This window comes from Pteropus vampyrus, unplaced genomic scaffold (genome assembly GCF_000151845.1).
Source record: "Pteropus vampyrus isolate Shadow unplaced genomic scaffold, Pvam_2.0 Scaffold141, whole genome shotgun sequence".
NCBI classification, from domain to species: Eukaryota; Metazoa; Chordata; class Mammalia; order Chiroptera; family Pteropodidae; genus Pteropus; species Pteropus vampyrus.
Genome location: NW_011888922.1, coordinates 4450916 through 4464836, shown reverse-complemented (window position 1 = coordinate 4464836; position 13921 = coordinate 4450916). Strand labels below are relative to the sequence as shown.

The window sequence follows — 13921 nt, the reverse complement described above, 5'->3', positions numbered from 1 at the left end:
ACTTGCCTAAGCAAAAACTAGAGGAAGGGAATGCTCTTTAATGATACCATGAAGGCCTAGATATCTGAGATAAATTTCTCGTGTGACTGTGTAGAAATATTGGTTGTGGCCATGAATTTTCAGGCAACAAGGATTGAAATGATATCAGTATCAGGGGGTTTCTAAGTTGCTGTTTTAGCAAAAAGGGCAAGACTGATTCGCATTTATGTGTCAACAGTCCTGAGGACATTTAGAAATATAGGAAGAAGATATACAAGGGAAAAGATTGAATTTTTTGCTAGTTAAATACTTGGGGTCTCTGAGAATAAAAATCATTTGAATTAATGGAAATGTGACCACATTATATTCACAGTCTTGTGAAATTTGGGATTCATAGTTTAAGAATTAAATAGAAAAATCCCATCCATTTTGTCTGTGAATTAAGAAAAGGAAGTAATTATTTTATTACAATAGAAGAATACCTAAGATTATATTTTTAGAATTATTATTCTAACTACCTGACTTGCCTGAATTGTCCACTTTTCCCTCTATTGTTATTGGTGTTCGTGAATGGATCAAGTTACACATATGAATCAAGGTTTCTCAGCATTCTTTGGGCCTCGAGGACATGCCATTTTGGTAATGGCTGCTTTGACATCCTTGTTCCTCAGTGTGTAAATGAGAGGGTTGAGAACAGGTGTGAGAATAGCATACACCACATTGCCCATGATGTGGAAGTCCAGGGGCAGGTCAGCCCTATAGGCCACATAGGCAATCGCAATGGATGAGTAGTAGGTGCCAACCACCAGCAGGTGAGAGCTGCAGGTGGAGAAGGCTTTTGAGCGTCCTTCTCTGGATCTGATGCGAAGCACCGAGGCCAGGATGTGGGCATAGGAGAGAAGCACCAGGAGAAGGGGCAGGAAGGACACCACCATGGCGATGCAGAAGCCCATGAAGGTCTGGGGTGTGGTGTCAGAGCAGGAGGCCTGGACCACAGCCAAGTGGTCACAAAAGCAGTGGTAGATGTGAGCAATGTTGTTAAAAGCCATTTGGGATGTCTGCACCACTGCTGCGATGGGCAGGAGAAAGGCAGTGAGCCAGGCACTGGCTGCCAGTATAGCATTGTTCTGTGGGGTCATGTGGACAGGGTAGTGCAGTGGACGGCAGATCGCCACATAGCGGTCATAGGCCATGACCACCAGGGTGAAGGCTTCTGAGCAGGAGAAGCTGTGGAAGAGATACATCTGCAGGAAACAGGCAGGGAAGCTGAGAAAACGGTCTCCAAGTAAGAGTAGGGACAACATCTTGGGGATGGTGGTTGTGGTGAAAAGGATGTCCAAGACAGAGAGGTTGATCAGGAAGAAGTACATGGGCTTGTGGAGGCTGGGCTCTGCCACCACAACCACCAGGATCAGGGTGTTACCTACGAGGATGAGCAGATAGAGGAGGAGAAAGACAAAGAAGATAGGAAGGAAGAGGGATTTTGGCAGAGAGGGGATGCCCATAAGGTAGAAGATGATTGAGAAGTCCTCTGATCCATTACAGGCTGTAGTCTGCATGGTAGGTTAAGCTAGATGCTCAGGAGGTGGGTATTGAAAACAACTGGGAACATTCACATCTGGAAAATAGAACAATTAGTGATTCTGGAATAAGAATTACATAATGACCACTGTATAATTAGTGTAACCACATTTATTTACAACTGGCAGATGACCGCCCCTGTCTTCATCCTATCCCTCTTTCCTTTTTTAATCAAGTATGGAAAAAGTTCCTATGAAATACAAAACCGCATGTTACATGCTGGATATATAGTAGATAAGCTGAACAGGACAGAGAAGGTCTCCAGCCTCATGTACCTGAAATTCTAGTGGTCGAGAAATACATTAAGCAATGAATCACATAATTATTTAATTGCAATTGTGGTAAGTGTTATAGAAGAACTTCTGCTGGTTCTCTTTTCCATGTCCCATATGATCCTTTGGGCGGTATCGGATATCTTAAACCAGGCCTCTAAACTCCTTTCTCTTCAGGCATTTGCTTTAAGTTTTTTTTTAAAGTGACATCTTTGTCACCACGTTGCTAAGGAGGGCTGATTTCTCCGAGGGTTACAGTAACATGCTGTTTTTCCATCATAAATATTAAGCAGGGAACGGCTCCTTTCTCTCTTGTTTGCTTGGTGTAGTGGTTCTGTTGTCTCCATCTAAGTTGAGTACTCTGCATACTGTCCCTGGGTGTGGGGCTCTTTGTCATGTTAAAGTGAAGGAAGTGACACTGAAAATGTTTCTGGTGGGAAGTTATTCCTGATTGGAGTGTGAACCTATAATGGTCTCCCACTGCTGGGTTGCAACAGAGAAACCAAGACCGTATCTGTGTTACTACATTGAACTAACTTGCCTCTTTACTGGCTGCTGCAGCTCGGCAAGTGTTCCTGTTTAATCATTGCATGCCCACCACCCAGCAGGCTTCCCTAGTTCCTGCCCAGAAGTTGTTATGTGACCTGAGAAGCCTTGAGAGGCATGGCTGATAGAGAGGAACTGAAGATCTGCTTGCAGTAGCTACTCAAAAGCCAAAGAACGCCTCCCAGAGGAGTCAGATGGGAGTGTTTTTAATCCACAGACCTGGGACGTTTTAGCTAACAGAAATACTGTCTTTATCCTATGTCTGCACTTTAGAATTGTTCCTCTGACTAAGTGACCACCCCCAGGCAAGTCCATGTTGACAATGGTATGACTGCCTTATTGATCTTGATGATTCCATGAGCAATGTCCATATTATTTTACTAGTCATTTCTACTTTCTCTGTCTTCTCATAATAGCTCTTATGCATAAAACCACCAATGTAAAAACCGGAAAAGTATTTTTTATTTTCAAGGTCAACCAACTCCCCCCACCCCACCCCTGAACACCAGAGACTGAGCAGAGACTTTCTCAGGTGCCACAAATATGGTTGTAAACACCCAAATGCAGGTTTTGTTTCCCCAGACAGGACTCTTTCTTCTATGCCACATTTCCTGGAGAATCCAGAAGTTTAAGTTTACAGGGGAGAAAATATTCAGACCAAAGTTTTCTATTTCTCTTTCTGTTTCTTCATTGATAATATCAGATGAATCTATATTTCAGATTTTTATCTGAGTCTCTAGAGGGTAAGTGCTAAATTAAGAATTGGTATCTGGCAATGCGAATCCTTGTTTGAAATAATGTTCCAGAAGTCAGCCTCCAGGACCCAGTAAAAGAGTAAACCTACTTTATGCCAAGTTGAAGGCATTATCCCTTAGTTAACCGAACCCCATCAAACAAGTTCAATCACCAGGTTTTTTTCTTACACCCAAAAGAATGTGAACTGCACTGCCCTGGACATCTCTGTTAGGCAGTCATGGCTGACAGCCCCAGGTGAGGCAGAGTAGGGAATTTGAAGGGCAGAAATGCAGGGGGTTGAAGCCAGAGGGGTCCTAAGGGGCCATCAAGTCCAGCTGCCCCTCTCCTGCCTCCTCTGTCCCACTGCTTTGCAGATGGAAGTAGGGATGCTGAGACCTGGGTGGAGAGGAGGCTCATGCTTTTCACTGCCAGGCGGTGCTGGACTATTCGATAGGAAGACCAGGCATGTGGTGGGTCACCACAAGGCAGGGGCATCAAAACTACTTCCTGAAACAATTTCCTCTTTGATATTTCAAAGCACCATTCTTGTTTTATTTTGAATTATATACTACATCTGGGTGATGCAGCCCTGTGCTTAAGGCCTAAGGGGTGCTCTTTCTCAGGGCACAGAACTTGTCCCAGTAGGTTCTCCCCATCAAGATTGTCTGTGAACCTATTATAGTGCTGGTGGGGACAGAGGAAAAACAAACAAACAAATAAACAAACAACAACAAAAAACCCCAATCACCTGAATGTCCAACCTGACATCACGTGTACTTTATGTTCATCATCACTTCTCATCTAGCCCTGCCACAGAATGGTTATGCCCCTTCAACAAATGAGAAACTGGAGATTAGAGAATGACAGGCTATTATTCAAAGCCACAGCTGGTAAGGAGTGAGAGCAGAGGTTGTTCTAGAGCCAGACTGCCCGTAAGGGACTGAGCCCTGCTTGGCAACCGAGAGTCCTGGCTCTTGGACCAGCTCTGCCACTTGCTGCGGTGACTTTGGGCCCCTGAACCTTGGTTTTCTCATCTATGCAGTGAGGTGCATAGAGAAAAAGATTTATGAGGTGTTTCCAATTCAATGAGCCCATTTAAAGTGTCCCCTCCGTGTTTAGCAGAGCAAATGCCACATGGTCCCTGTCTCTAAGGGAGAGGGCAATGGCTCATCTACCTAGTGAGTACCTGCTGCCAGTCGGGTTCTTTACCTTTACTCTGTCACATGGACCTTTGAGGTTAAGTGTATGCACTTGTGTGTCAGAAAGGACTGGATTGAAATCCCAGCTCCTACCTCTAACTGTGTGACTTTGGGCAAGTCACTTCCCCTTTCTGAGCCCTGTTCCCTCTTTGTGACCTCCTGGGGTTGCTCTTAGTCTTTATGGAGAGAATGCTTGGACAAAGCTTACACGAGAGCCTGGGACATGTAAGAGCACAAAGTTTGCTAGTATTTTCAGTGGTTACCACTGTCATCAGTCTTGCTTTCTTGTGGGAAGCCCTTGGCCGAGATTATTTGAATCTTATCTGTGAATGTACTCCCTTGCCCAGACCTACCTGGATATTTGATCCAAGGTTCCACAGCCTATGTATGCACAGCCATCATGGATCTTGGTTGCCTGCCTCTTGTGCACACCCAACCAGTCTTCCTGATCCCTGGCCCAGATTTATAGGCTCTGGCCTCCCTGTGCCTGTCTCCCTACCCCAGCTTTCTCTTCCTATTTCTGGGCACTCCATCCCTAGCCCTTCTCACCTGTTAAGCCTGGTCCACAATGGTGTTTCCTGTGAGGTCTCTGTGCAAAGCCTTGTTGAAGGATGAGTCATGGCCCATGAAATCCTTAGCCCCTCCTGTAGGGAGGCCCCCTGGGGTGCTTCCCTCCAGACGGTGCTCCCATTACGCACCACATCCACCATCCCTCAGGGATCAACTCTCTGGCATCTCCTAGAGGGTGGAAGGATGTCCCTAGGCTTTGCCGATAATGAGGAGAGCATTGTTAATAGCCTTCGAAGGCTCAGCACTTTACTCCAATGGCGTATCCTTCATTCTCATTGTGAGTCTGACTGATATCCCTGGAATGGATCATCTTGTCTACCTGACTTTTTCCACTCTTGCTGATTTTAGAGAGCTTTTTAGACACTCTTTGGTAAATAGTTACCAAATATCTTCACAGTTTGTGCCCATTCTGAGAGATCTAATACATTAACTCTTCTCTAGACCTCCTCTTTATCAATCTTCTTATCTTGTTATTTCCAAGTTCTTTCATATCCCAGCAAAACCATTAACTATTGCCCTTAAACCTGCATAGATCTATACCTCTGCCCATTTTACCTTCTAAATGAGGTGAGCCTACCAGGCAAAAAGCCAGAGGCAGTGCCCAAGATTCTGCCCACTGACAGGATTTACTTTCTTATTGATCCTTCTGTGACCTCCTGAATGGGGTTATAATGCAGCAGCAGTCCACTTTGGGCTGGTCTCAGCATATTTTGAAGAACTATCTGTAAATCAGGACTAAATTTTTTTCTTCTTGAGAAAATTGTTTATAGGAAATTTCCCATGAGGCTGTATGTTAGAGTCGATGGGAAGGTGTCTATGTAGCAAGATTGTGTGTAATGGGAGTCTGAGCCACCTGCTCATGCAATTTACTTGTGCCTTCATGAACTGCTTGAGCTAATATGACTTTATTACTTGCAACTGATGATAGACTGTTTCTGTACATATCCAATTTTATATTTTATTTATTCAAATTAATACCCAATACATAAGCACAGCTCAGGACACATAGTTATTAAGTGTTCCCTGGTTATTAAGTCTGCACTAGGACCAGAAACTATTTCTCAAAAGGAGGATAGTTATCTATAGGAAAAAGTACGAATGAGTCCACTCTAAAATCCTAGGACCTGCACTGTGATTCTGCTATTAATAGTGTATGTTACCTCAAACATTCAAAGAGGACTTTAAAGTTTCAGCTATGACAGAATGGCTCATTTGGAACTAGACATCCTGCCAAAGACAACTGTAAAACCTGGGCAATATATGTAATACAATTATTTGAAGGCTTCAGAGAGCAACCAAAGGCAGACCTTGAAGAACTGCAGTCCTTGAGAGAAGGAAGGCTCATGAGGTGAGTTTCACAGAACCCTATCTTTTTACCTGAGGGCATTTCTCAATTTTCAGGACTAGAGAATAAAGCTCAGTTAGAAAAGAGAAGTCTTACTAGGCGGAGGGGATACACAGTTGGAATCTGGGTAAGCAAAGTAGCTGGAACCTGAGGGGCAAAATTGGTACTGCAGAGACAGAACATCAAAATCTGCATATAAATTCCCTTCAAGTCCTTGACCAACTCCTAAATTGTGCATGGGTAAGGAAAGACTTAGAGAAACCAGAAAAGTCTACGGCCCCTGAATATGCCCGATCTCATTTGATCTTGAAAGCTAAGCAGGGTTGGGCCTGGTTAATATTTAGATGGGAGAACCCAGAGGAGTACAGCGGATGAGATGCTACAGAGCTGCAGAAAGGTTTCAGCAGCCACATGATGTTGGAGAGTCAGAGGTTGGCATTTAAGCTCTATCTAAGTGGATGGGCATTGGTAAGTCCTCCAGGACTTTAGTTGAGACCTTGGAAATGCCAGGCTCTAGGGGTAATGAATAAACCCTAAATGTAAAAGCAAAATTGGAATAGATGAGGCATAAGAACCTACAACCAAACTACAACACGGATGACCCATTGGTACTCTGCTAGAAGAGTACAACTCTTCCTGGAGGAAGATAAATCATCCACAGCTTTAAAAATTGTTCATCTTCAATGCCCAGTACCCAAACAGAATGTATGAGACAAGATTAAAAAATTAAATAAGACCAAATGAGGAGGAAAAAAAAGAGTAGAAACAGAGACACAGATATCATAATTACCAGACAGGGACCTTAAATTAATTATGATAAATACATCTCCTCCCCAAATAGAGAAAAAAATAGACAAAATATAAGAAATGAAAAATTTTAAGAGAGAATTGGAATCTATATTTAAAAAAAAGAATAAATTAACATTTCAGAACTGAAAAAATATAGTATGTGAACTTAAGAACTTTTTGGATGAGTATAAATAAGAAAGGAAGAGTGGAAGGAAGGCAGATTAATAGAAAACCGAAGTGAATCACAGAGGAAAATAATAATTAGAAGTAAAAAAGAGTACAAAAGATTGTGGAACCTGTTCAAAATATCTAAAATGCATGCAATTCAAGTCCCAAAAGTAGAAAGGGAAAAGAATGATCCACAAACAATTTGCACAGAGATAATGTCTGAGAAATGTCCAAAACTGGTGAAAAATCAACCCACAGATTTAAAAAGCTCAGCAAACCTAAGCCAAAAAAACAAAAACCTACAAAGGAACCACACTGAATCATACTGCTGAAAACCAAAGTTAGAGGAAAAAACTAAAAAGTAGCCAGAGAAAGTAAGATACTTTTCTTTTAGTGTAGCATCAATAGGCCTGAGAACTGTCTTCTCAATAGAAACTATGGAAGCCAACAGACTATGGGATAACATTTTAACAGTACTAAAAGAACAAATCTCCTAGCCTAGAATTTTATACTCACCAAAATATCTTATAAAAATAGAATTCATATTAAAGTCTCTCAGCAAAGTGTGGGATGGAAAAGAACATCCTCAGCCTGATAAAGAGCATCTATGAAAAATCTACAGCTAACATCGTATTTAATGGTGTGAGACTGAATGCCTTTTATGTTAAGATCAGGAAGTAGACAGCCTATCATCTCTCACCAGTTTTATTTAGTATTGTGCTGGTAGTCCTAGCCAGTGCAAAAAGGCAAGAAAAGAAATAAAAGGTATAAATATTGGAAAGGAGAAATACAATTTTTTATTTATAAATGATGTGATCATATATGTTGAGAATCCTAAGGAATCTAAAAATAGCTACTAGAATTAGTAAGTGAATTTAGCAAGATAACAGCATACAAAATCACTATATAAAATATCTATCTTCTGTGTACAAACAGTAAACAATTGGAAATTAAAATTTTAAAAGTTATTTGTAATGGCACCAAGAAACAGAACAATCGGTGATTAAATCAATAAAATATATGTATGATTAATTTAATAAAATATATGTAAGACCTGTACTCAAAACTATAAAACAGTACTGAAAAAAATTAAAGAACTAAATAAATGGAGAAGAAAGTCATAATTATGGATTGAAAGATTCAACATTGTTTAGAGGTCAAATATGCCCAAACTGTTCAATAGAATTAATGCAATCACCATTAATAGAAGCGGGAATATTTGTAGGAATCGAGAAGCTGATTCAAAATTTATGTGGAAATGCAAAGTACCTGGAAGAACCAAAATAATTTTGAAAAAGAAGAAAAATTGGGAGGACATATGCTATGTGATTTTAAAGATATCCATATGTAAAAAAGCAAAACTTAATCCTTAGATCATACCATATACAAAAATTAATTCAAAATGTATCATAAACCTAAATGTTAAAAACTAAAACTATAAAACATCCAGAAGAAAACATGGAAGATGAATCTTTGAACGTTTGATATAGGCAAAGATTTATTAAATAGGATCCCCAAAGCACAAAATATAAAAGAAAAAAATAGGCTTTATTGAAATTAAAAACTTCTGCTCTTCAAATGACATCATGAAGAAAATGTAAAGGGAAGGCAAAAACTGGGACAAAATAGTGTATATATGACAAAAGACTTGTATTCAAACTAAAGAAAGAATTCCTACAACTCACTAATAAAAAAAATAACCTATTTTTTAAAAATGGGCAAAAATTTGAGCAGACACTATGAAAGCAAGATATATGAATGGTCAACGGGCACATGAAAAAATACAAAGAAAATCATAAGGAGCTACTAAGACATACTCATTAGGATGGCTAGGTTTAAAAAGACTGATAATACCAAATGATGATAAGCATTTGATGAGGAGCAACTGGAATGAGAATACATTGCTTGTGGAAATATAATGCTTCGAAAGCAATTGCAGAATGACTTTTAAAGTAAGCAGACACTATATGACCCAACAGCTCTACTATGTATTTCATAAAATAACTGAAAGCATATCTCCACACATATGCATAAAATTGTTCTTAAAAACTTTATTTATAATAGCCCCAAATAGGAAACAACCCAAATGCCCATCAACCAGTGAATGAATATGTGTATCCATTCAAGATACAATAAAATAATTATAGTAATAAAAAGCATGAAGTACTGATACATGAAACAACATGGATGACTTTTAAAAACAGACTGAGCAGAATCCAGACACACACAAAAAATACATACTGTGTGATTCCACTTATGTGAAACTCTTGAAAAGAAAAATCGAATCTATAGTGACAGAAATCATATGAGAAATTTCCTGGAGCCAGAGTTGTGAAGGGAGATTGACTGAAAATGGCATAAGTGAAAATTTTGGGTTGATGGAGATAGTCTATTCCTTGATTGTTGTACTGGTTCCATGGGTATATAGATGTGTTAGAACATATCAAATTGTATGCTTACAATAGGTAAATTCTATTATTCAAATACTTTACCTCAATAAAGTTGATTTAAAAAAACTACATGTAGAAGGGAGAAAAAGTTAGAGGTAAAATAAAGAAGTTAGGTGTGTTTTTGGTCTGGGTTATTGAGTGACAATGGATAGAGTTCATGAGACTCCAGGGGTGACATGCCAATAAGCTGAGAATGTGTGGTAATGAGATCATCTATTTGGCTATTGCCTATAGTCTTTGGGATTACATTCCTACCATGCAAAGGCAAAGCTTTGATGAACCTGGTAGTTGCTTACTAGGAAAATTTCAAGAGAATAAAGAATGTGTTCACAGAGGTGAGAGTTGATTGTTTCTTACAGAATGAAACTGAAAAGCTCCAATACTAGATTGGCCATCTGGAAGTAAATAAGAAACTATAGACCTGTTGTGGAGTGCTATAACAAGAGAACAGATAACCAGTTCAGAGCAAGATCAGAAGCATTGTCAAATTGCAGCCTGAGTTCATTCCACAAATGCTGTGTGTTTCATGGTCTGTGTTAATTTCTTATTGGCAATTTGACAATTGGAATGTGGATATCCAAGAAGAGTTAGAGGAGTTGAGAACACTTGACAATTTCAGCCGGTCTGAAACATATCCTACTCTGATCTTCAACTCACTGGATAAATTTTTCTCCCTAGGAGGTCATTTCAGGTGCTATGACTGTAATGAAAAGGTGAGGGGGTGACAATGTGCAAAGAAATTTCAGGGAAAAAAAAGGTGCCTGTTGCCCCACCCCAAGAGTTTATATTTTCTCAAGGTCTGAGACATTGGCAATTAAGGAAATGACAGTGGCCATCCAGTTCTTCCAGCACTATTTCTTAAAAGGCCATCCCTAGAAACATGGCAGAGTGAGAGACGTCCCAAAATCTCTCTCCTTGAAACAACAATAAGCCGAAGATCTAAAACTCAACAAAAAATGCCGAAACTACACACCAGCACATCTGAGCATGGGATATGTGCATAAGAGTTACCACAGGTCAGAACCCTGGGTGTCAGGTAGTGGACTGGGAGAAACAAAGAAGCTGCTTCTTGCAGCTAGTCGGAGTTCCCTGTTGGGGGAGGAGGAACGGGAGAAGGTGCAATGAGTTTCCTGAACAGCCCTGCCTGGGAAAGCTGTGTTCTCCATGCAGTCGGCAGCAGTGCCCAGTCATCAGGGCAGAAAGCAGAGAAGCAGAAAAAGCAGAGAAGGGGGACAGCAGAGAAATAACAGTTGATTTTTACCAGCCGTGGTTGCAAAACTGAGGTTGAGCTGCAGCCCCATCCTCCAACCCATAAGGCCCCTCCCCCCATTTCCTACAAGATGAAACACTGCGGAGCCCCAGGGGAATCTGAGTACACACTACCTAAATTGTTCGCTAAAGCTCACAGAGACTGAGACAGAGAGTAGTGGGCATGATTAAACATCTATAAGAGAAAAAAAGGCGTTATTAAGGCTTTATATAAAGCAAGAATCCAAGAGGCTTAGATGACACCTACTGGAAATCAAAAGAAAAACACCTTCTTTGCAACAGACTAAAGAGAGACCTTTATATAATAAATCTTTCTGGAAAAAAAGCAGAATGCACTTCCATTAATGCCCAGGTGGAGAAATAGTCCATTAAACACCATGAACAACCAAGGACAAGGCATCTTAGAAAGAAAGAGAAAAATCTCCAGAAAACAAGCATATAGACATAGAAAAATGTGACTTCAATGACAGTATTCAGGATGGTACTTCTGAAAAAACTCAATGAGATCCAAAATGATTCATATCAACAATTTCAGGAATTGAAAAAATAACTAGATGAGTAGAATGAGTTCTTTAGCAAGGAGATTGAAACCCTCAAAAAGAACTGAATAGAAATTCTGGAGATAAAGAACACACTGCAAGAGTCGAAAAATGAAATAACAAGCTTGGGAAATAGAGTCAACCAAATGGAAGAAGGGATCGATGATATCGAAGACAGAAATCTAGAAATAAATGAGAAGGAAGAAGAAAGAAATCAAAGAATGAAAAATAATGAAAGAAGTACAAGAACTAGCTGATACCATCAGGAGAGGAAACATAAGAATAATGGACATTATTGAAGGTGAGGAAAAGGAGCAGGTACTAGAAAGCCTTTTCAGACAAATAGTTGACGAGAATTTCCCGGATTAAGCAATGAGCTGAAGCTTGGAATTCAAGAAGTCAACAGAACACCTAATTACCTCAACCCAAAAAGGCCTTCACCAAGACACATTGCATTAAAATTATCAAAAGTCAACAATAAAGACAGAATTATCAGGGCAGCCAGGGAAAAGAAGACGGTAACCTATAAAGGAAAACCCATAAGATTATCTTCGGGCTTCTCAGCACAAATCTTACAAGTCATAAAAGAGTGGACTCAAATATTCAAACTATTAAATGAAAAGAACTACCAGCCAAGAATAATGTATCCCGCTAAGCTCTCCTTTAGATATGAAGGAGAAATAAAGACCTTTCCAGACATACAAAAGTCGAGGGAATTCTCCACTACGAGGCCTGCATTACAGGAAATACTGAAAAAGGTGGGTTCATCTAAAACAAAATAAAACAAAACAAAACAAAAATCATAATTAGGAGTAAGGTGGCTAACAAGCAGATAGAAGCAGAGGAGTGCAACCCTTACTAAGAATAGGGCATTATAAACTTAAGCGATAAGAAGAGATTTGCTATAGCAAGATAGTAATGAACGTTCAGCATACATAGAGACAAATTGAGACAATGATGACTGAAAAGGGGAGGATTCAAAGATCCAAATTCGCAAAGGGGAATAGAGATAAGGCACGCACAGAAGAAAGCACATGACTGTATATGTGTAACTATCTTTTACATATTTGTAATGGTAACCACACACCAAAGATTCAGAACTGAAGTATGTAACATAAATCAAGAAGGACTAGAGGGAAAACCCACAAAAGCCAACCAAAATAAAAAGCCATCCCTTCCTCAGTGAAGATTTTTGGTACTTTTGCTGAAAGTTGCTAAGTTTAGTGAAATAAATAGTTATATTAATATCAGAAAAGGCAGATTTCAAAACAAAGGAAATTATTACGAATAAAGAGGAACATGAGATAATCATAAAGGGTTCAGTTATCCAAGAAGACATAACAATTCTTACCAACAGAGCTTCCAGGTATGAGGGAAAAATGATGAAAATTAGGGAGTAACAGACAAATCCACAATTATAGTTGGAAACTTCAATAGCACCTCTCAGTAATAGAGAGAATAAGTAGACAGAAAATCAGTTAGGATGGAATGGCTAAACAGTACTATCAAACAACTAGATCAAATGACATTTATAGAACACTCCATACAACAGCAGAATACACCTTTAGTGTACACGGAACATTCACCAAGATAGACTATATTCTAAGCCATTAAATAAACCTCAAAATTTTAAAAGAGTAGAACTGATACAAAGTATATTCTCAGACTGTAATGGAATTAAACTAGAAAATAATAACAAAAGATGTTGGGAAACTCCTCCAAATATTTTGAAATTAAATATAACACTCTAAATAATTCATGAGTCAATTAGGAAGTCTCAAGGGACATTAAAAACACATTTTGAATGGAATGAAAATATATCAAAATTTGTAGAAAATTGTTAAAGCAATAGCTAGAGGGAAATTTATAGAGTTAAATACTTATATTGGAAAAGGAAAATTTTATATCAATGATTTAATCTTTCACATTAAGAAACTAGAAAAAGATCAAATTAAACCAAAAGTGTATAAAGGAAGAAAATTACAAACATTAGAGCATAAATCAATACAATTTAAAACACAAAAACAACTGAAAAGAATCAATGAAAGTAAATGCTAATTCTTTAAAAAATTAATAAAATTGATAAATCTATAGCCAGATTGATCAAGAAAAAAATAGAAGATACAAATTATCAAAATCAGGAATGAAAGAGGGGGCATCACAGGCATTAAAATGATAATAAGAGAATACTACAAACAGTTTCATGCCTATAAATTCTATAATTTGGGTGAAATGGACACATTCCTTGAGAGGCACAAACTACCAAAAACTCATTCAAGAACAAATAGATAATCTTAAAGATTCTATATCTATTAAAGAAATTGATTTTGTACTTTAAAATTTCCCTAAAAGAAAATTTTAGACACAGGTGGTTGCGCAGGAAAATTCTACCAAATATTTAAAGAAGAAATAACACCATTCTAATGTTTTCCACCTTCTAATCTTGTTTTATAGGACCTGCCATCATTACCTTAATACC

General features: G+C 38.8%; 1 protein-coding gene across 1 annotated transcript; it reads right to left on the bottom strand.

Moving 5' to 3' along the window:
* Positions 1-572: 572 nt before the first annotated feature.
* LOC105297656 (olfactory receptor 2AT4-like) lies at positions 573-1538 on the bottom strand. Its single transcript, XM_011368439.1, has one exon. The coding sequence runs from the start codon at positions 1536-1538 to the stop codon at positions 573-575; it is 966 nt and encodes a 321-aa protein (XP_011366741.1).
* Between the last annotated feature and the right edge of the window lie 12383 nt (positions 1539-13921).